This window comes from Heterodontus francisci, chromosome 5 (genome assembly GCF_036365525.1).
Source record: "Heterodontus francisci isolate sHetFra1 chromosome 5, sHetFra1.hap1, whole genome shotgun sequence".
NCBI classification, from domain to species: Eukaryota; Metazoa; Chordata; class Chondrichthyes; order Heterodontiformes; family Heterodontidae; genus Heterodontus; species Heterodontus francisci.
Genome location: NC_090375.1, coordinates 144,479,063 through 144,502,719, shown reverse-complemented (window position 1 = coordinate 144,502,719; position 23,657 = coordinate 144,479,063). Strand labels below are relative to the sequence as shown.

General features: G+C 50.4%; 1 protein-coding gene across 2 annotated transcripts in view; it reads left to right on the top strand.

Moving 5' to 3' along the window:
• The window catches only part of LOC137370079 (exostosin-1-like), a 230,999-nt gene that overhangs the window by 187,582 nt on the left and 19,760 nt on the right, over nucleotides 1–23,657 (top strand). For both annotated transcript variants that reach the window (XM_068032189.1, XM_068032188.1), the window contains 3 exons: nucleotides 9,758–9,876; nucleotides 11,152–11,247; nucleotides 14,568–14,657. In XM_068032189.1, the coding sequence (XP_067888290.1) occupies nucleotides 9,758–9,876; nucleotides 11,152–11,247; nucleotides 14,568–14,657 (305 nt within the window). The remainder of the gene's footprint in view (nucleotides 1–9,757; nucleotides 9,877–11,151; nucleotides 11,248–14,567; nucleotides 14,658–23,657) is intronic.

Sequence of the window (23,657 nt, the reverse complement as noted above, 5' to 3'; positions counted from 1 at the left end):
TCTTCCCTTCCTCCTTCTCCTTCCATTCCTCCCTTCCATTCCTCCCTTCCCTCCCTCCCTTCCCTCCTCCCTTCCCTCCCTCCCTTTCCTCCCTCCCTCCCTTCTCCCTCCCTCCCTTCTCCTTTCCTCCTCCCTCCCTTCTCTCCCTCCCTCCCTTCTCCTCCCTCCTTCCCTCCCTCCCTCCTTCCCTCCTCCCTTCCCTCCCTCTTCTTCCCTCCATCCCTCCCTCCCATTCCTCCCTCCCTCTCTTCCCTCCTTCCCTCCCCTCCCTTCTTCCCTCCCTCCATCCCTCCCTCCTCCTTCTCTCCCTCCCTCCATCCTCCTCCCTTCTTCCTCCCTCCCTCCATCCCTCCTTCTTCCCTCCCTCATCCTCCCTCCCTTCCTCCCTCCCTCCGTCGCTCCTTCTTCCCTCCCTCCTCGCCCTTCCCTCTCTCCTCCCTTCCCCTCCCTTCCCCCTCCTTCCCCCCTCCCTTCCCCCCTCCCTTCCCCCTCCCTTCCCTCCTCCCTTCCCTCCATCCCTTCCCTCCTCCCTTCCCTTCCTCCTCCCTTCCTCCCTTCCCTCCTCCTTCCCTTCTCCCTCCCTCCCTTCTCCCTCCCTCTTCTCTTCCCTCCTTCTCCTCCCTCCTTCTCCCTCCCTCCTACCTCTCCTCCCCTCCATCCCTCCTCCCTTCCTCCCTCCCTTCCTTCCCTCCTTCCCTCCCCTCCCTTCTTCCTCCCTCCCTCCCTCCTTCCCTCCCTCTTCCCTCCCTCCCTCCCTCCTCATTCCCTCCCTCTTCTCCTCCCTCCATCCCTTCTCCTCCCTTCCCTCCCTTCCCTCCTCCCCTTCCTCCCTTCCCTCCCTCCCTCTCCTCTTCCCTCCCTCCCTTCCCTTCTTCCCTCCCTCCCTTCCCTCTTCCCTCCCTCCCTCCCTTCTCTCCCTCCCTCCCTCCCTCTCTTCCCTCCCTCCCATCCATCTCCCTCCCTCCCTTCCCTTCTCCCTCCCTCCCTCCTCCTCCCTCCCTCCCTTCCCTCCTCCCTCCCACCCTTCCCTCCCTCCCATCCCTCCTTCCCTCCCTCCATCCCTTCCCTCCTTCCCTCCCCTCTCCTCCCTCCTCCCTCCTCTCCTCCCTCCCTCCCTTCCTCCCTCCTTCCCTTCCCTCCTCCCTCCCTTCTTCCCTCTCTACCCCCTCCCTCCCTTCTCCCCTCCCTCCCTCACTTCCCTCCCTCCCTCCCTCCTCCCTCCCTCCCTCCCTCCCTCCCCTCTCACTCTCCCTCCCTCCCTCCTCCACTCCCTCCCTACCCTCCTCTCCCTCCCTCCCTCTCTCCCTCTCCCTCCCTCCCTCCCTCCCTCTCCCTCCCTCCCTTCCCTCTCCTCCCTCCCTCCTCCCTCCCTTCCCTCCTCTCCTCCCCTCACCTCCCTCCCTCTCTCCCTCCCTCCCTCCCTCACTCCTCCTCCTCCCTTCCTCCCTCCCCTTCCCTCTCTCCCTTCCCTCACCTTCCCTCTCTCCCTACCCTCTCCCTCCCTCCCCCTCCCTCCCTCCTTCTTCCCTCCCTTCCTTCTTCCTCCCTCCCTCTTCCTCCCTTCTTCCCTCCCTCCCTCCCTTCTTCCTCCCTCCCTCCTCTTCCTCCCTCCCTTCCCCTCCCTCCACTCCCTCCTCCTCCCTCCTTCACTCCCTCCCTCCTTCACTCCCTCCTCCTTCACTCCCTCCCTCCTTCACTCTCCCTCCCTCCCTCCCCCTTCCCTTCCCTCCCCCTCCCTCTCACCCTCCCTCCCCCTCCCTCCTCCCTCTTCCCTCCCTCCCTTCTGCCTCCCTCCCTCCCTCTTCCTCCTCCCTCCCTCTTCTCCTCCCTCCCTCTCTCTCCCTCCTCCCTCCCTCTCTCCCTCCCTCCCTCCCCTCTCTCCCTCCCTCCCTCCCTCCCTCCCTCCCTCTCCCTCCCTCCCTTCCCTCTCTCCCTCCCTCCCTTCCCTCTCTCCCTTCCCTCTCTCCCTCCCTCCCTTCCCTCTCTCCCTCCCTCCCTTCCCTCTCTCCCTCCCTCCCTTCCCTCTCTCCCTCCTCCCTCCCTTCCCTCTCCCTCCCTCCTTCCCTCTCTCCCTTCCCTCTCTCCCTTCCCTCTCCCTTCCCTCTCTCCCTCCCTCCCTCCCTCCCTCCCTCCCTTCTTCCCTCCCTTCCTTCTTCCCTCCCTCCCTTCTTCCTTCCCTTCTTCCCTCCCTCCCTCCCTTCTTCCCTCCCTCCCTTCCCTTCTTCCCTCCCTCCCTTCCCTCCCTTCCTCCTTCACTCCTTCACTCCTCCCTCCTTCACTCCCTCCCTCCTTCACTTCCTCCCTTCCCTTCCCTCCCCCTTCCCTTCCCTCCCCCTTCCCTCTCTCCCTCCCTCCCTTCCCTCCCTTCTTGCCTCCCTCCCTCCCTTCTTGCCTCCCTCCTCCCTTCTTGCCTCCTCCCTCCCTTCTTGCCTCCCTCCCTCCCTTCTTGCCTCCCTCCCTCCCTTCTTGCCTCCCTCCCTCCCTTCTTGCCTCCCTCCCTCCCCTTCTTGCCTCCCTCCCTCCCTTCTTCTCCTCCCTCCCTTCTTGCCTCCCTCCCTCCCTTCTTGCCTCCCTCCCTCCCTTCTTGCCTCCCTCCCTCCCTTCTTGCCTCCTCCCTCCCTTCTTGCCTCCCTCCCTCCCTTCTTCCTCCTCCCTCCCTACCTCCCCTCCTCAATCCCCCCTCCCTAACCCACCCTCTCCCTCCCACCCTCCCTCCAACTCACCACCCCACCCCACCCAACCCAACACCCACCCTCCAACACCCTACCAACACCTCCCAACACCCAACCCACACACCACCCACCCAACCCACCTCCCTCCACCCAACCCACAACCAACCACTCCCCAACCACACACCCACCCTCCATCCCACACCAACCTCACACACTCCAACCCCTCACCCTCCCAACCTTCCACCAACCCACCACCCACTTCCCTCCCTCCCACCTCCCAACCCTTCCTCCATACCCACCCTCCACCATCAACCTCCCACCAACCAACTCCACCCACCAACCACCCTCCCACCCACCTTCACTCACCCTCCAACACCACCCTCAACCTCCCACCACACCAACCTCCCTCCCTCCCTCCCTTCCACCTCCCTCCCTCCCTCCCTCCTCTCAACCCTCCCTCCCTCCTTCCTCCCTCCCTCCTCCCTCCCTCCCTCCCTCCCTTCTTCCTCCCTCCCTCCCTTCTTGCCTCCCTCCCTCCCTCTCTTCTCTCCCTCCCTCCCTCTTCCTCCCTCCCTCCCTCTCTCCCTCCCTCCCTCCCTCCCTCCCTCTCTCCCTCCCTCCCTCTCTCCCACCCACCCTTCCCTCTCCCTTCCCTCTCTCCCTCCTCCCTTCCCTCCTCCCTCCCTCCCTTCCCTCTCCCTCCCTCCCTTCCCTCTCTCCCTCCCTCCTTCCCTTCTCCCTCCCTCCCCTCCCTCCCTCCCTTCCCTCTCTCCCTCCCTCCCTTCCCTCTCTCCCTTCCCTCTCTCCCTTCCCTCCCTCCCTCCTCCCTCCTCCCTCCCTCCCTCCTCCCTCCCTTCTTCCCTCCCTTCCCTTCTTCCCTCCCTCCCTTCTTCCTTCCCTTCTTCCCTCCCTCCCTCCTTCTTCCCTCCCTCCCTTCCCTCCTCCTCCCTCCTCCCTCTTCCCTTCCCTCCCTCACTCCCTCCCTCCTTCACTCCCTCCTCCTTCACTTCCTCCCTCCTTCACTTCCTCCCTCTCCCTCCCCCTTCCCTTCCCTCCCCCTTCCCTCTCTCCTCCCTCCCTCCCTCCCTCCCTCCCTCCCTTCTTGCCTCCCTCCCTCCCTTCTTGCCTCCCTCCCTCCCTTCTTGCCCTCCCTCCCTCCCTTCTTGCCTCCCTCCACCCTTCTTGCCTCCCTCCCTCCCTTCTTGCCTCCCTCCCTCCCTTCTTGCCTCCCTCCCTCCCTCTTCCTCCCTTCCCCTCCTTCCTCCCTCCTCCCTTCTTCCTCCCTCCCTCTCTCCTCCCTCCCTCCCTTCTCCCCCCTCCCTCCCTTCTCACCTCCACCCTCCCTCACCCTCCCTCCCTCCCAACCCTCCCCTCCCACTCCCTCCTTCTCCTCCCTCCCTCCCTTCCCTCCTCCCTTCCTCCCTCCCTCCTCCAACACCCACCACTCCAACCCACCACCCAACCCTCCCTCCTCCCTCCCTCCCTCCTTCACCCTCCCTCCCCTTCCCTCCACCCACCCAACCATCCCACACCCACCACCAACCCACCCCACCCACCCCACCACCACCACACCCACCAACCAACCCACCCCACACCCCCTCCCCCCCCCCCTCCTCCTCCCTCCCTTCCCTCCCCTCCACCCTTCCTTCCTCCCTCCCCTCCTCCCTCCCTTCTCCTTCTCCTCCCTCCCTCCCTTCCTTCTTCCTCCCTCCCTTCTCTTCCCTCCCTCCCTTCCTTCTTCCTCCTCACCCTTCCTTCTTCCCTCCTCCCTTCTTCTCCCTCCCTCCCCTTCCTCTCCCTCCCTTCTCCTCCTCCTCCCCCTCCCTCCTCACTTCCCTCCCTCCCTCCCCTCCTTCTCCCTCCCTCCCTCCCTTCTTCCTCCCTCCCTTCTTCCCCCTCCCTTCTTCCCTCCCTCCCCTCCCTCCTCCTTCCTTCTCCCTCCCTCCCTCCTTCCCTCCCTCCTTCCCTCCCTCCCTTCTTCCCCTCCCTCCACCCTCTTCCCTCTCCCTCCCTCCTTCCTTTCCTCTCCTCCCTCCCTTCCTTTCTCCCTTCTTCCCCCCCTTCCCTCCCCTCCCTACTCCCTTCTTCCATCCTCCCTCCCTCCCTTCCTCCCTCCCTCCCTCCTTCCCCTCACACTCCCTCCTCCCTCTTTCCCTCTCCCTCCTCCCTTCTTCCCCTCCCTCTCCCTTCCTCTCCCACCTCCTCCCTCCCTTCCTCCCTCCTTCCCTTCTTCCCTCCTCCCTTCCCTTCCCTCCCTTCTCCCCTCCCTCCCTCCCTTCCTTCTCCCCTCCCTCCCTCCCTTCCTTCTCCCCTCCTCCCTCCCTTCCTTCTCCCCTCCCTCCCTCCCCTCCCTCCCTTCTCCCTCCCTCCTCATCTCCACCCTCCCTCCCTCCCCCCTCCCTCCTCCCTTCCTTCTCCCTCCCTCCTCCCTTCCTTCCCCCTCCCTCCCTCCCTTCCTTCTCCCTCCTCCTCCCTCCCTTCCTTCTCCCCTCCTCCCTCCTCCTTCCTTCTCCCCTCCCTTCCCTCCTTCCTTCTCCCCTCCCTCCCTTCCTTCTCCCTCCTCCCTCCCTCCTCCCTTCCTTCCTCCTCCCTCCCTCCCTTCTTCTCCCCTCCCTCCCTCCCTTCCTTCTCCCCTCCCTCCCTCCCTTCCTTTCCCCTCCCCTCCCTTCCTTCTCCCCTCCCTCCCTCCCAACCCCATCCTCCCCCTCCAATCCCTCCTCCCTTCCTTCACCCCCTCCCTCCCTCCCTCCCTTCCCCCCCTCCATCACACTCCTCCCTCCTCCCTCCCTTCCTTCCTCCCTCCCTCCACCCTCCCTTCCTTCCACCCTCCTCCCTTCCCTCCCTCCCTCCCTCCTCCCTCCCTACCACTCCATCCCACACAAACAACCAACATCTCCTCCCTCCCTCCCTCCCTTCCTCCTCCCACCCACCCAACCTTCACCCCACCTCCCTCCCACCCAACCTAACCACACCCTCCCACCCAACCTTCCCCCTCCCTCCCTCCACTCTCCTCCCTCCCTCACCTCCCTCCCCTCCTCCCTCCCTCCCTCCCTCCCTCCTCCCAACCACCTCCCACCACCCAACCATCACCACACCCTCCCACCCACCACCCACACCCTCCCTCCCACCCTCCCACCCAACCACCCACCCACCCCAACCACCCACCCTCCCACCACCACCCTCCAACCCTCACCACCCTCCCTCCCTCCCTTCCTCCCCCACCCACCCCACCAACCTCCCACCCAACACCCACCAACAACCAAACCCACAACCAACCCCACACCCACCAACCACACCCAACCACCCACCCACCAACACACCCACCACCCAACCAACACCCACCCACCCAACCAACACACTCCCTCCCCTCCCTCCCTTCCTTCTCCCTCCCTCCCTCCCTTCCTTCCCCTCCCTCCCCATCCTCACACCCACCACCCACCAACACCCACCCACCCTCCCAACAACCACCCACCCACACCAACCCACACCACCACAACACCACCCACCCACCAACCAACACCACACCCACAACCCTCCCACCACCTCCCCTCCCACCCACCCTCCACACCCACCCACCCCACCCACCACCCACCACCCACCAACCACCACCCTCCACCCAACACCACCCACACCCAACCAACCACCAACCCCAACCACCAACCAACCAACACCACACACCACAACACCCTCCACCCACCCTCCCACCACACCCTCCAACCCACTCCCACCACCCACCCAACCCCTCCACCAACAACACCACCCACAACCCTCCCTCCACCCTCCTCCACCCCTCCCCTCCCAACCTTCCCTCCCTCCACCCTCACCTCCACTCCACTCCCTCCCACCCTCCCTCCACCCCTACCCTCCCACCCTCCCTCCCTCCTCCCTCCCTCCCACCCCTCCCCATCCCACCCTCCCTCCCTCCCTCCCTCCCTCCCTCCCTCCCCCACCTTCCCACCCTCCCATCCCTCCACCCTCCACCCTCCCCTCCCACCCTCCCTCCCTCCCTCCCTCCTCCCACCCACCTCCCTCCTCCCTCCCTCCCTCCCTTCCCTCCCCTCCCTTCCTCCTCCCTCCCTCCCCTTCCTCCTCCCTCCCCTCCCTCCCATCCCTCCCTCCTCCCTCCTTCCTCCTCCTCCCTCCCCTTCCTTCTTCCCCCCTCCCTCCCTCCCTCCCTTCCTTCTTCCCTCCCTCCCCTTCCTCTTCCTCCCTCCCTCCCTTCCCTCTCCTTCCATCTCCTCCCTCCCCTTCCTTCTTCCCTCCCTCCCTCCTTCCTTCTTCCCTCCCTCCCTCCCTTCCTTCTCCTCCCTCCCTCCCTCCCTCCCCTTCCTTCTTCCCTCCCTCCCTCCCTCCCCTTCCTTCTTCCCTCCCTCCCTCCCTCCCTCCCTTCCTTCTCCTCCCTCCCTCCCTCCCTTCCTTCTTCCCTCCCTCCCCTTCCTTTCTTCCTCCTCCCTCCCTTCCTTCCTCCCTCCCTCCCCTTCCTTTCTTCCCTCCCTCCCTCCTCCCTCCCCTTCCTTCTTCCCTCCCTCCTTCCCTCCCCTTCCTTCTTCCCTCCCTCCCTCCTCCCCTTCCTTCTTCCCTCCCTCCCTTCCTTTCTTCCCTTCCTTTCTCCCTCCCTCCCTCCCCTTCCCTCCCCTTCCCTCCCTCCCCTTCCCTCCCTCCCCTCCCCTCCCTCCCTTCCCTCCCTTCCCTCCCTCCCCTTCCCTCCCTCCCTCCCTCCCCTTCCCTCCCTCCCCTTCCCTCCATTCCCTCCCCTCCATTCCCTCCCTTCCCTCCCTCCATTCCCTCTCTCCCTCTCTTCTTCCCTCCCTCCCCTTCCTCCCTCCCTCCCTTCCCTTCCTCCCTCCCTTCCTCCTTCCCTCCCTCCCTCCCTCCCCTTCCTTCTTCCCTCCCTCCCTCCCTCCCCTTCCTTCTTCCCTCCCTCCCTCCCTCCCTCCCCTTCCTTCTTCCCTCCCTCCCTCCCTCCCCTTCCTTCTTCCCTCCCTCCTTCCCTCCCCTTCCTTCTTCCCTCCCTCCCTCCCTCCCCTTCCTTCTTCCCTCCCTCCCTCCCTCCCCTTCCTTCTTCCCTCCCTCCCTCCCTCCCCTTCCTTCTTCCCTCCCTCCCTCCCTCCCCTTCCTTCTTCCCTCCCTCCTTCCCTCCCCTTCCTTCTTCCCTCCCTCCCTCCCTCCCCTTCCTTCTTCCCTCCCTCCCCTTCCTTTCTTCCCTCCCTCCCCTTCCTTTCTTCCCTCCCTCCCTCCCCTTCCTTTCTTCCCTCCCTCCCTCCCCTTCCTTCTTCCCTCCCTCCCTCCCTCCCCTTCCTTCTTCCCTCCCTCCCTCCCTCCCCTTCCTTCTTCCCTCCCTCCTTCCCTCCCCTTCCTTCTTCCCTCCCTCCCTCCCTCCCCTTCCTTCTTCCCTCCCTCCCCTTCCTTTCTTCCCTCCCTCCCCTTCCTTTCTTCCCTCCCTCCCCTTCCTTTCTTCCCTCCCTCCCTCCCCTTCCTTTCTTCCCTCCCTCCCTCCCCTTCCTTTCTTCCCTCCCTCCCTCCCCTTCCTTCTTCCCTCCCTCATAGGAAATAGGAGCAGGAGTAGGCCATACGGCCTGTTGAACCTGCTCCACTATTCAAACAGATCATGGCTGATCATCTACCTCTACACCATTTTTCCCCACTATACCCATATCCCTTGATGTCATTAGTATTCAGAAATCTATTGATTTCTATCTTGAACATGCTCAATGATTGAGCTTTCACAGCCCTCTGGGATAGTGAATTCCACAGATTCACCACCCTCTGAATAAAGAAATTTCTCCTCATCTCAGTTTTAAATGGCCTTTTACTTGTTTTAGACTCACCAGCCAGAGGAAACATCCTATCCACATCCACCCTGTCACGACCTGTCAGAATTTTGTAAATTTCAGTGAGATCACCTCTCATTCTTCAAACTCTAGAGAATACAGGCCCAGTTTCCTCAATCTCTCCTCATAAGACAATCCCGTCATCCCATCCGTTGCACTCCCCCTATGGCAAATATATCCTTTAGATAAGGAGACCAAAACTGTACACTCCAGGTGCGGTCTTACCAAGGCTCTATACAGTTGCAGCAAGACATCTTTACTTCTGTACTCAAATCCTCTTACAATGAAGGCCAACATACCATTTACCTACCTTATCGATTGCTGCACCTGCGTGCTAGCTTTTAGTGACCCAGGTCCGTTTGGACACCAACACTTCCCAACCTCTCTCCATTTGAGAAATTTTCTGTTTTTGGGTGGCACAGTGGCGCAGTGGTTAGCACCGCAGCCTCACAGCTCCAGCGACCCGGGTTCAATTCTGGGTACTGTCTATGTGGAGGTTGCAAGTTCTCCCTGTGTCTGCGTGGGTTTTCGCCGGGTACTCCGGTTTCCTCCCACCACCAAAAGACTTGCAGGTTGATAGGTAAATTGGCCATTATAAATTGCCCCTAGTATAGGTAGGTAGTAGGAGAATATCGGGGATGTGGTAGGAATATGGGATTAGTGTAGGATTAGTATAAATGGGTGGTTGATGGTCGGCACAGACTCGGTGGGCCGAAGGGCCTGTTTCAGTGCTGTATCTCTAAATAAATAAATAAAAATAAATAAAGTGTTTCATTTCACTCTTATTCACATTGTATTTCATCTGCCATGTTCTGGCCCATTCCCTTACCCTGTCCAAGTCCACTTGAAGCCTCCTTGTATCTTCCACACAACTCACATTCCCACCTAGTTTTGTGTCATCAGCAAATTTGGAAACAATGCAATTGGTGCCCATATCCAAATCATTTATATAGATTGAGAACAGCTGTGGCCCTGCACCTTCAATTTGAGGCACCAACGTTTTGAGCTGAAGTCTGAGGGGAATGTCTAACTTTGCCCCATTCCAAATAGTGGGATATTAGATTGGAATTCCTAATTTGGAATACTAATGTGTTTAGCTACAAGATTTAGTGAATTGTATTACATATATTATCAAACATACTGGTTAGGTTCATGTCTTAGATTTATGTACAAGTGTCAGCAGCTTAAGTTGTTTGAGTTGATTTCTGAATTCAGACACTGATTCTTGAGGTTCTCCTGTGTTTTTGGTTTCAGGTATAAAGCCTTCATCCAAGTTTACTGCCGTTATCCACGCAGTGACTCCGCTGGTTTCGCAGTCACAGCCAATATTGAAACTCCTCGTAGCAGTAGCCAAATCCCAATATTGTGCCCAGGTAGATTGACCATCTTTGTGTTACGTATGGCAATTTTTTTGAGTGGTTGGGATGGAGATTTGTATTTTATATAAAAAAAAGTTCTTGCCAATTTTGTTCCCTGCCCTTCTGAAGGCATCAACTCCTTGCTGCAGTCCAGTTTTACAAGTGTCCAGTACCTTACCTTGTACCTCTCCTAATTGGCCATTACTCGTGTAAGTTTTGATGGTGAATATTAACAACTATTGTCTGTGGTGTCATTACAGTTGAACCTAAGTCTATCTTCCCAAATTTGCATACACACCTTCTTCCAGCAGTGCAGTTAGAAAGCAATCAAGAGTTGGAATATGGGCTGATACATTTTTTCCCATCTTCCTTTCAAACGTGTGGCTCTCTCGTGAATTAACGTGCCCCTGCCATTGCACCAGTTGAAATCAGCTAACTCAGCACTGATTGGGGATCAAACCTTGACCTTCCCAGTCTGTGTAGTTTGGCTGCTTACTGGATAAACACAAATCATTTATGTTGTGGTCCGCATTCCAATGGAAAGGCTATGTTGCTCCATATACCATAGTATCCGCATGTAATCTGAAAATGGAAGGCCTGCAAAAATGTTTTTATATCCTTCATCTTGGTTTACAATGTTTGAATTATCTTCAAATGTCACACACACTCTTACAGCGTGTCTTTTTTTGTTGCCCCTTTTGAATTGGAATGCTTTTACTCGAGATGTTAGTCTATAGCTCTGTGATCACAGAACTATTGTCAAGATCTCTTAACAATAAAAGGCTGAGATTATTTTTTATCCTTTCACGGGATGTGGGCAAGGCCAGAATTTGTTGCCCATCCCTGATTGCCCTTGATAACTGGCTTGCTAGGCCATTTCAGAACGCAGTTAAGAGTCAACCACAATGCTAAGAGTGGAGTTATATGTAGTTCAGACCAGGTCAGGACAGAAATATTCCTTCCCTAAAGAACATTAGTGAACCAGATGGGCTCTTATGGCAATAACTGAGACTAGCTTTTATTATAAAATTTTATTAATTAGTTGAATTTAAATTCCACCTGCTGCCATGGTGGGATTTGAACCCATGTCCCTAGGGTATTAGCCTGGGCTTTGGATTACTAGTCCAGTGACATTACCACTACGCCACCATCTCCCCTAATGACTATCATTTTGGAGTAAGTATTTGTGTTGTTAATTCATAATTTATGGAACAGAGCATTTTAATGGTACAAAGTTAGTAGCAATGTAAATTCTTTATATTAATCACAATGGTGGTTGGTTGTTTGCAGGTTATTGTGTTATGGGACTGTGACAAGCCTTTGCCAGCCAAACACAGGTGGCCCTCCACTGCTGTGCCTGTACTGGTAATCGAAGGAGAAAATAAAGTAAGTTTTCTTATGATGCACATTTCACTCCCGTGCAACACTTCAATTCATTTTGTCCTGTGAACTGATAGAATGGGGAGATTGCATGTAGCATTTTCTGACTTCGATAACTTTGTGCACTTTTGAATATAAGCTTTGACCTCTTGCCAAAATAATTATGATTTGTGGGGACAAAAAAAATGCACACGTGCTTCAGAATGAGGGCATAAAGTATACTTGAATCTGTACTGGACTGTTTGAAAGGTTTGTCTCTGGTCTCACTCACATGCTGACCTAGCACCCTAACTGTGGCAGTTTTTATGTAGAGAGGATATACAATGAGGATCAACGAATTACAAAAAATAAACTATCAACTGGCATTTGGCCCAGTAATTTGAATCCCAGTAATTCTTTTTGGTTTTATATGGTTTGTGTCCTGGGTAATTTGTTATACCAGTGAAGATTCTAGTTTAAGGTTTTGTTTATATGACGAAAAACTTTACGTAGAGTTCTATGAATGCTACCTTTGGGTGGATCAGCGTTTTGGCAGTTTGTGCAGTGTAAAAGTAGCTTGGTTTGTGAGGCCTTTCATTGAAAAGTAGTTCAAGCTGTGGCTCACTTGGACGTATGTAACCCAATAAAGTGAATCAGTAACAGTCAAGTTGTGGTATCAACCAAACAATCAAGTTAAAATCTTAGCCTGGACTGTCATTGATACAGCTTTAATATTCTACAAGTGCAGTATGTTGACATTTCCAGTGCTGTGAAATATGACCCCATTTTTTTGCTTTTTCCTCTGCCTAATGATGATCTACAGGTACATGTAGGAGGTTCCACACCCGGCTAGAAAAAGTATAACAGAAATTCTGGTTTAGCTAAGGCTAAATTCTATAAACACATTAGTGTTTCCAACATTAAATCCATGTTTGACATTTAAAATGGTCACATATATGCTCTCCAAAACAAGTTTTAGTTTAATGTTTAGAACAGTCTTTATGATTCATGCCATGACCTTCATATGTCTCTGCTATAACATCCTGCAGCTGCAATTTCCGTGGGAATGTTTTTAGGACTGCCTAGTGGTTTCCCTTGTTCCTTTATTTCAGATCAGCCTTTAGATTTAGTTTTGCAGACCAGTTAAATCAACTCACTATCTTCTAAAATAAGTATATAGAAATCTTCAGCTGTGCTGTGTGGACATTGTCCTCTTCACCACCAAGACCACCTGCTTCCACCTGCATAATATTGCCTATCTCCACCTCTCCTCAGCTCATCTGCCTCATCCATGCCTTTGTTGCCTCTAGACTCAACTATTCCAGTGCTCTCCTGGCTGTCCTCCCACCTTGCAGCCTCTGTAAACATAAGCGTATCCAAAACACTCATGCCTGTATCCCATCTCACACTAAGTCCCATTCATCTATCACCCCTGTGCTCACTGGTCTACATTGGCTCCTAGTCCGGGAACATCTCAATTTTAAAATTCTCATCCTTATTTTCAAATCCCTCCATTGCTTCACCCCTCCCTGGCTTTCTAGCCTCATCCAGTTCTACAACCCTCAGAGATTTCTGTACTCTTCCAATTCTGGACTCTTGTGCATCCCTAATTTTCTTCTCCCCCACCATTGGTGGCCATGCCTTAAGCTGCAAACACTGTAAGCTCTGGAATCCACTCCCTAAACCTCTCTGCTTCTCTACCCCTCTCTTTTAAGACATTTCATAACACCTAATTCTTGACCAAACTTATGGTCACCTGCCCTAATATCTCATTCTGTGGCTTGGTGTCAAATTTTGCTTGATAATCACTCCTGTGAAGTGGCCTGGGACGTTTTACTATGTTAAAGGTGCTATGTAAATGCAAGTTGTTGTTGTTGTAAATAGCATCTTTTTGACCAATGAGTGTTTTTTTTAATTATGCGTGTGCGCTCTGTTAAAAAGAAACCAAATGAACACTAGTCCCAATTGTCTTAGAGTATGCAGAACATGCTTCCTCCACAGTCAAATACTGCTAGGAATGGCATGGGGGATGAATTTTTTTTATCCTTCATTCAGATATAAATATGTATCATTTTGCTTCCTGTTGTCCATAACCTTAAGTAAATGATCATGTTTTCCTTTCTCATTTGAGTATTTTATTACTATACCGTATTAAATGATATTTCTTTTCACTAAAGGAATCATTGTTTAATGATACCTTGATAGTAATTAGAATATAGAACTTGGACTAGTGGACAAAAGACATTGTATAATAACCCCTAGAAACTAGAATACCACTGAGCTGAGTTAACAGATCTCTGTATAGCCAGCAATTGAGTTGCTTCAATGGCCTCAGTGTTCCTCAGATAGGAAAATGAGAGAGGTTCCCACACTTCATGTGGAACAGAACAGAACTAGATCAAATAGCCCATTTACACTTACCATCTACACTTGCACAAGGTCAGAAGATCAGCAACTGGGTGGTGTACCAAAGGGTTGCTGGTGCGCTGACAACTATACTCCAGCAAGAGTCAGTTTCTTGAGGAGCAAAGTTGAGGAAAATTATACCATTAATTCCTTACTGGACTTTCTGGATAGACTCTTACTTTAAAAAAAACGTAAAATTGTTTATTAAAAGGTACACACAATTTTTAATGAGAAATATCAAGAATAACAATTTGCCAGTTTTCACCAGAATATAGCCGAGAGAGTGGAAATCCAAATCTGTTGACTCAGCTTGGGCTTGATGTTGCCAAGACTAAACTTTATTGCCAACCCAGTAAACATAGCACCAAGAGATTTTATGGAGAATTAAATTTAAAAGAATATTTCTATTTGGCATATACTTTTTAAAATTTGGTGGAAAAATGCTAAGCATTTAAAATTTCCCAAAATCCTGCAGCTGTGGGACAAAGCAATTGTAATTCAACTGCTCTAATTTATAGCATCAAATGGTTTCCTCCATGGAGAGTGTTTATAATAAAGGAGAAACTGAAAAAGCCTTTCAACTCTCCTATCTGCCATTTCCTATAATTGCCAACTTTTAGTAAACCTTTTTTTTTGACGTTGCATGTTGCCTCTTGTTTAGAATAATTTGGCAATGATTGTAGTCTGTTTCTGCATTTCATGTGAAGAAAGTACCTTCTAGAGATAGGGGAGAAACGTACAGCTGTCTTTAAATTAGAACCATCAGTGTCGGAATGTGTCAATGTAATTTGAGCAGTGATGTTATCCAATGTATGTGATAAATATCAATTTAACAAGAAACATTTATCAGGACTTTTCATAAGACTGCACTGGTCTCATGTTTACCACCCTTGAAGATGCAAAACTAGTTATTCACTTTTGTTTTCCTGCATTATGCACAGGTTATGAGTAGCCGTTTTCTTCCGTATGATGCCATCAATACACATGCAGTACTTAGCCTTGATGAAGACACTGTTCTTTCCACCACTGAGGTAAGGATATGTAATCTACACCAGCTTTCCCCATTTGCTCAGTTTGTAAATGCACTGCCCAGTTTGGAAAGTCTTGCAGTTCAAGAAAGTCCTAGGTTTGATGCCTGCCTGTACTAGTAGATCTCAGTCAGGGTGGAGATAGGGGCACTGCAATTGGTCTCAGTGTACCTATATTCAGGAGAGAATCAGTCAGCTGGGATTCCTGTTCCTGATCGCTTTTAGGGGTCTTGTGCTAGAAAGCACTTGTGCAAATGTTGAGCGAGGTCAGAATTAGGCTCAGTTGAGATATTCACAATTATCTGCTGACACTCGTTGCCTAGGTACATACAAACAACAGTTGATAGGAAAAGACCCTTTGGTTCATCCAGCCCGTCCCACACAACTGTGATGCCTTGTGCATCACAATATAAACATGTGCCTGTGCAATAAATGAGCAATTTTGTCATTCAATATGGAATATTTAAAAAAATCTTGTTCAGTAAAGTTATATTTAGGAATGATAAATTAATACCTAGAAGTTTATAGGGAGAGGAGTGAATGGTTTGTAAATATGTCGAGTCAGATTCGGAATTGTGGCAAAATTTAAGCAGGTAGCCATGATATTGCATCCATCCAATTATGGTTATGGTGTTAATTCACCTCTGAACACTAGGCATGTGCTTGACTATTGACAATCTTTATTTGAATCATAATGGTTCTTTTTGTTTTAATAGCAAATTTGGAACAATTTATTACAAATTTCTTTTGATTCTTGCATCATGCTTGCAGTGAAACCCAGTTAAACGGATACTGTACCTGATAAATTACATCTTGCACAAACCATTTTCTTAGATCTCATACAGAGTGAGATTAGGCGAAACATGTTATGCAGAGTGTTGTTGGAGCATGCTTTATCACAGAGAGCAATCAAGGCAGAAACCATTACCCACTTTTCCCTTAAAAGATGCAAATATTTGAAGCAACAGAAAGTACAGTACTTTAGGGAAAAAGCTAGGTTATGGGATTGGTTTTGGATAGCTCTGGCAAAGAGCCAGCACAGACATGGTCTCCTTCTGTGCTGTGAACTTGTATGGCTGTGATATACAGACTGAGAAGGAAGTGGAGGAAGAACAGGATGTGTCGACTGAAGCACAAGCAGTGGTAAATGAGGGCCAGGTCAAAATGAGGCCCATCATTGAAGAGCAGAGGTGGCTGGCAACTGTTCACAGTTCAGCTTTGCTGGTGGTCATTGGAAGATTGTGAAGCTTTTGTATTTCAGGGGCTGCTTGTTCTTTTGTCAGTAACTGAATTTTGTAATAGTGTGTGGTTTAGGGTTCCCAACCGTCCCAGAATTATTGGGAGTTTCCCGGAATTGGATGGATGGCAGGTTGTACCACTTCTTAGCGGTGCCTCAAGCAGCCTGGGAGATCAGCTACTTAAATTTCCCACTGCAATATGTGCCACCCTGTAACCTCATTCTTTAATATCCACTCTAATATCAGCGGCCGCACTGTTAAAATCAGAGGCTCAGTAATTTCACCCAACCACTGCTGCAGAGAGCTGCAAACTGGCAGGGTTCCAGAGTCGGGAATCAGGAAGCTCAGGAATCATGGGTTGCTTCAAGGAGTTTCTGAACTTGAAGGCTCTGAAATCAGGAGGCCCGGAATTGGAGGAGGCCCAAGAGTTGGGGGGATGAGAGGAAACTGGGGAATAGGGATCGGAGGAATGAAGAAGACTCTGGAATGGGGTCTTAGGGAGAGCGATGGGGAATTGTGCGATCCGGAGGTCATAGGAGAGAAGGGGACTAGTGGTAAGGGGATTGGGCTCAAGCGGGGGTGGGGAGTGGAATAGACATAGGGACCAGCATTTTCCACAGAGCAAGGAGCAGCACTAAGAGGGGAGCAACGAGTAATGGGGTGAGTGAAAACTTACTGTGGGACAACAGTGAAAGATTATTTCCATTGGTGGACAGATGGGGAACTCACTGGAAGAAACAAGAGGGCAAAGAGGAGAAATGTTTTTGAACTGAGGTCTAATCGTGGGATATTTCACCACATGTGACAATTGGGGTAGAGACTAAAATTTTGTTTCAGTGGGAATGGATATATATTTGAAAAGGAAAAATGTAAAAGAAATCTGGGGAGGGGTTGAGGTGAATAGGGTTACAGGAAAGAGAACCAGCGCAGTGGGCTGAATGACTCTATGAAAATGTTTTTTTTAAATCCGAGCTAGGAGTGGTTTAGAAATGTTGGTGCTGAGCTCGGTTCTGGGCAATTATACTGTGTGAAATGCCGCATACACTGAGTCCACTGCCCATTGTTTGATCTCTCAGTTTGGTTCAGACTGATTTGTGCCGCTCGGTTTTGACATGTGAAGTCCGAGTACAGATTAACTCTGACTGAGGTTCCCAGCTCAGTTGACGGGTTCAACTGGAACCATTGTCCAAACCAGTGTCTGACAGAAGGAAAGAGATCGAGGTTGTTAAAAGTGGCTGATTGGGGAGTCTGACCTCATCTTGTGCCGTGCTGGGTGATTTGGACTATGGTTTCAGGGTAATATCAGCAGGTTATAGATTACAACTAATTACTGGTAGGATATCTGGGCATAGCACCTCTTACCAACAGTTACAGATAGGCTATCGATGAATTATAGTCATTTAAGGCACAGAAGGAGGCCTATTAGCCCGTCAAGTCTATGCTGGCTCTCCACAGAGCTATCCTTCTAGTGGCCTTTTGAAGTCATTGTATTTGAAGTCAAGTTACTGTATTTCTGTTAGTTATAATGGGAATCTGAGTTTTACCAGTATTAATATTAGTTATCAGTGCAATTTCAGTAAGTTACCATGAGCTCCTGGTGGGATCAAAGTTTCTCCTACCTCTGGTTTCATCTGCATATCTCTCCCTCATCTTCAGTTTCCCTGCCCTGGCCGCTCCCCTACTTTTCCTGCAAACCCCCAAGCAAAAATGCTGATCTATAGGGGACTCGACCTTTGTAAAGTAAATGCAGTAGCATTTGTAGCCATCATGTCAATAAGTCACATGATCAAACCTCTAGGAATGTCTCCAACCAGAGTTGGCAGTCTGTGGTGAAAAAGAAAAAAACAGGTTTTTAAAAATTGAATAGTCACCTTAAGTGAATTGAATAGCCTTTACATTAAGTATCAGCCCTCCTGGCTTTGCAGTCTCCCCAAGCTGCTGTTGTATGATTTACTGATGCCTCCTTCTGATTCAAGCTTTGAGCGCTGAGATTAAATCATGGCAATAGTTTGCTACAACTGTGATATTTTAATAGCTTGACGTTTGGGAGATGTTTCAAATGGGAGACAGTAGCAGCTCAGGAAAGTCAGTTTGAGCACAGATGAAGGTAAAATCCACTGGCCAATTTGTTTAAGCAGGTTTCCACTGTATCTCTACATATTTGACATTACATATAAAGTTCTTCAAAACTTTTGAATTGCTTCTTTGATGCCTCAGTAAGTTAGCTATACAGGACGACAAAGGTCCCGGTGGAAAAAGGAGAGAGGATTTCTTTGTGCAGGGGGCCTGGAGGCCTCCAGACATACACTGCGAAGGCAGCGGAAGCAGATAGCCACAGATGTCAATGCCAGGAGTCTGGCCCCAAGGGCCTGGATACAGTATCGGAAAAAGTTCAGTGACTCATACAAGCAGTCAAGATCAGTAAATTCATCTTCAAATGCCATCTTCTACCCAGTGTATAACCAACAGCACATACTGCTCAATGCACCACACCCCCATCCCTCACCCATCAAATCTCCAGCAATCAGGACTCATGCCCAACATTCATATGCTCCACCTCAACCTCTCTCACTTACCACTACTGCACGCCTCACACCCATATCTTGCAATTTCCACATACTTCCAGCAGTGACAGGCACATCATCCAAACACATTGCAACACACTCAGTGATACTTTTCCCTCTCTTGAAGTATGAAGTGGCAAGCAACAGGAGGCAGCAGCAAACAACCAGCAGAAGACAGGCATGGCTGCATGTCCTCATCCCCGAGGCAGTGTTCGGCATTATTGGCACGGCCATCACTGAGGCCATGGCGACCGGCATTGCTGAAACCGTCCAGGCTAACGGTATGTTGCTACCTTATGTACTTTTTGAAATCCCACTTCACCATCACCCCGTAATTTGGTATGAAGTACAAGCTGCAGATGGTGTGATCATCTTGCTTTCAACCCATCCCACCTTCTCTCACCCTAACCTTCCGTTTGTGCATTTATACTTTCAGAAATCAAGAACTGCCACCTGGCCAGCGAGTGATACCTGAGGATGAAGGCCTAGAGGAAGAACAGACCTTTGAGGAAGAAGCACTAACACTTGATCTGACACTCGCAGGCACCAACTCAGATACTGGCATTACACATACCTTAGAAGGTAGAATAGAGGTAGGATCGGCAAGTAGTGAGTCACCAGACATGAGTGGACTGCATCCAGGCCAGGGGGAAAGGATAAAGTGTGCCAGCTCCCTGGAGGGTGAGCTCGCAGACGAGTTCTGCTGCAGATCACTCAGATGAGGATGTCGATGGAGCAATGTACAGGGGAAGGCTGATGGGTGCGTACACAGAAATACTTGGTGCGTTGGGAAGCCTGCCAGAGAGCCTGTTGTTGTCAAGGTACATGGAGGAGTTCAAATCCAACTTGGTACAGGGCTTTGTGCAGAGCTGGGAGACCATCATTTCCAGTGTGTAAGTGGTGGCCAACTCCACAAGAGCACCTTAGGATCCAGCCCTGGTGCAGCGTCTGATAGCAGATGTCCCAACTGCAGTGGAAGCTCAGACTGAGGTCATGAGATCCATGCTCATACTGCTGCCATCTTGGCTGTGGATACCAGTGCTCAAAGGGGCTTGCAGGGTCTCTCAGCAATCCAGTGATCTGTGCTCCAGTAGATTACTAGGATTGTTGAGGCATCAGCTCCGTGGAGTAGCAGTGCTTCTGTGGTGTACAAAGCTGCTGTCCCCTCACAGGATGACCGAGTTTGTGCTTCCACCTCTGTCAGTGCCCCTGTTGGTTTTCAGCCAGCCAGTCCAGACTGCTACCATCCATGATGAGGGTGCAGTCCGAAACCGGGCCCTCGGATTTCCTCCAAGACCGTCTGCAGTCTCCTTCATTGAAAGTCAGTAGCCTTCCACCAGCCATGCAATAGCACTGTGTAGGAGCACTAGGCCTGGCCAAGGCATCCACAAGGCAGGCACTAGGGGAAAGCACAAGGGTGAATAGTTGAGTATTGTAAATATTATTGGAAGTGCTGTTGGATAAAGTTAGCATGGAATGGTTGTTTTGTGGTGTCTTTTATTTCAGGATTTTGGCCAAGAGGGTGCTGTGATGGTCTGTAATAGAGGGATGGTAAGGTGGGGAAGTGTGGACCAACAGGGATCTGGGTTTTTTTTTTCCCCCAGGGGAACTGGAGTCTGCTGTGATGTTCATGGACAGCTCATCCAGAGCAGTGATGTGCTAGATAACTCTTTCCTTCCTTCCGAGGTGAACACTAAAGCCCTGGTGGCTAAAACTGTGCCTTTATGAAGCCCAGGTTGTGAAGGATGTCGCAGACTACCACGAATCGGGAGGTGTGCTCTGGCTAGTACTGGAGGGCACCCCAAGTAGTCTAGGCAGCAGAACCATTGCTGCAGAATGCCTGTGGTCTGCTCCACTATATTCCTAGTTCCAGTGTGGCTGTCATTGTAGGAGTGCTGTCCACGTGTCGTCAAGTGGTGGAGGGGAGTTGTCAGATATGTGTACCGCGAGTAGCCCTTATCGCTGTGCAGCCACCCTCTGGTTCGATATGGCTCGAAGATGGCACAGGATGAAGGCGTCATGACTGCTGCCAGGATAATGGGCATTTACCAACATGATCGTCTGGACATGTTCGCACACCAACTGCACATTCAGGGGGTGGAACACTTTATGGTTGCGGTACATCTGCTGAGACGTGGCACCTGCAGAGCCGTGTGCGTGCAATCGATGGCTCCCTGCACCAAAGGGAAGTCTGCTGAACTGGAAAAGCCATGTGTCCGCTCCTCCTGCTTCTCTTTGGTTCGAGAGATGTCAATGAAATCTCCTCTCTTAGCATATAGGCCTCAGTGACCTTCTGGATGCAGCGATGGACAGTGAACTTAGTATGTTGGCAACTTTGCCGGCTCCAACCTGGAAGGATCCGCTGGTGCAGAAATTGAGGGCCAGGGTTTCCTTGACAACCACTGGCACTGCACTCTTGTCCCTTTTGGCCACTTCAGGTCCAGTTGAGGGAGGGGCCATAGTTCTGTGACCACCAACTTGGTGAGGCGTACTCTCCACAGCCACGGCTCCTGGCTGAGGTGCAGATAAAAGAAGTGCTCTCTGAAGACCATAGATGGGTCAGGCCTGTTGCTGAGAGGCCTCCTCCTCCTCCCTTTGCGAACAGTTTCTCTTCTTTGTTGCTTCTGCTCCATCTCTGTGTAATGCTACAACCCGAGAGGAACTGCAGTTATAGCCCCCTTGATTGGGAGCAAGTGGTATACTCTAAGCCCTTTCAAAACCACACCACTCCTTCCAAAGGTCCAACACCACTCCCTCTGAAAGAAAGAACTTCTGTCAACTCCTCCAATATAGTACTTCCACTAATTCTGCAGCAGCACCTCACCTGAAAGTCGGATCATGATGCCTTTTAAATAGCACTGGTGAGGGGTCCCTCATGTAGCTAATCAGATGTTCAGCTGAGCTTGTTTGAGAAGGCATCAACATGACTGGTGAAGTCCAAAATGGCATGTTGGTGGAAAAGCAGTATTCGACACTGACCGTCTTCACAATCTGCTGACAGTGTATGCTTCCAGCATACTCATGAGACAATCGCCCTAACTTTCTCCATAGCATAGTGATTGGCGCGGACACTGGCAGCAGTTGTTGGGAGCGAGCATTTTTTCCCTTAGCGTGTTAAACTCCAGAAAGCTTGTTATGGAAGGATAATGCTGGAGCCTATCTTTACGCAGTTTCACATTTATTATACAGAGTCAAAGGATTAAAAACATGTAGTTCCTCACTCAAAACCCTCCACTAGTTCCAGTAAGTGCCTGCTTGTAAGTGCTCAAGAAAGAGCCCAGTTAACACCATCCACCTGCATATAATCAAACAATTGATGCACAATTAACAGATTAACAAGCGCCGAAACCAGCATGCTGTGGAGTGGAATTTTGTGGCCGAATTGTTTTTTGATGCAGACAGCAGTGGGTACATGGATTACTGGAGACCAGTGTGTGCTCATTTTTTTCCAGTTTTCACCACTGCTCTCCTAAAAGTGTAGAGTTAAGCTCTGAGTTAAAACAAGCATTTCCATCATGGGAAGCCATCAGAGCTGATCCCAGTGCTATTCCTACTTGCATCTACCTGCATACTTCTCACCAGGGATTACTGAATTGGAATGATCAAGAATCCTGTATGTATTTTTCTATCCTTATTCAGGAGTTCTTGACCAGGTGGACAGCAGCGCTGACCTGGGAAAACTATGACCTTGTGTCTGTTTGTACCATTATTGCACCATGCATTATATTAATTAATTCATCCAATGAGTTCTTTATTCTCTTTGTTTTTTTGGGATGTCACCATTCTTTTTGTAAAACTTGGGCGTGTTTTACGCTCTGTGCAAATTGGCAGGTGACTGCAAAATAAATTGCTACTGCCAAAAGGATGGATCAAAAATTATGGCAAGTTCCATTCTACCAGGTTGATGAATATCCTACACAGTGACATCAATAAGACAGGTCACCACAATGAAAATAATTCACTTTTAAATTCCATTTGTATGTGAAAGCTGTTTTTTTTAAAGCAAAGCTAATATAGAGAGTACTTGGGTGAACCAAGAAGGTACTTTCAATATACTTCCATCACCATGTTGTAACTCTTCCCACCGGAAGATTAATTCAAAAAATGTTTTTGAAGGGAAGAGCAGCAAGCTAAATGCAAAAGAAAGTTTTCCATTTGATTTAAATTGTGTTGATTTTCTCCAGATAATTAAAGTAATCAATTATTGGGATTCTAGCAACCATTTTATTATGTAACAAATACAAAACAAAGTCAGTTAGTAATCTGTAATCCTCTTTCCTTATCTTAATTACAATAAGTCTGTTGGCAGGATAGCTTTGAAGATAGCGCATTTGAGTGACATCACATAGAAAAAATTGGTTGAATTTTAGAAATGGGAGGGATATTGTTAATTAAAATTCTATTGCTGGTCTATTAAACATTTGTAGGATGTGTATATTTACACACTCTGGGCCAGATAATGCAATCATAATGTGATAATTCAATCATTTTGTCCTTGATTACTTTTGTGTTTTAATTATGCAGAAGAATAAATTTCCCTCCATCCTCCCCAGCTGTTCAGAAAATTTGAATACTCTTGTTAAAATCCTATATCTGAAGAAGTCATTCACTTTTTTGTTTTAAACATTGAAGTTGCTACATTGAAATTGCATTGCATTATGAATAATAAAATATATCTTGTTCCAGGACAGTGTTTTGTGAGCTTATATTTGGAAATGGTGTTTTATGGAAAACAAAATCTAAAATGGTTATTGTTTGCTCATGTGTAAGTCTGAATAAAATGACCTGTTATTAGTCCTTGATACATCAGTGAAGAGGCTGCAGTTGTGTATCACTACAGTAAGTGATTTGCCAGCATCTTTGATTCCAGTATAAAATATAAGTAGTTTTTAAAGTTCCCGATAGTTTATTAGTGAATTTTTTTCTCCTTACTTATGTTGATACCTTGCTGGTGTAAGGTGCCACCTTACCAGCCCCTCTTCACTACCTTACCCAAGGGGACGCTTTTTGCACATGAGCTTTGTTGGTGACCATGACCGAGTACTAATCAACAGTGGAGCAAATCGCAGCCAAGCTCACACTTCTCCTCAGCTGTTGTCCACATGCCGACATCCAGGAGGAGCCATAAGACAGCAGTTAGGATTATATTAGGGAAAAGAGGGTCAGGAGCAATGTGAACCCCTTAACTGGTATTTATTTAA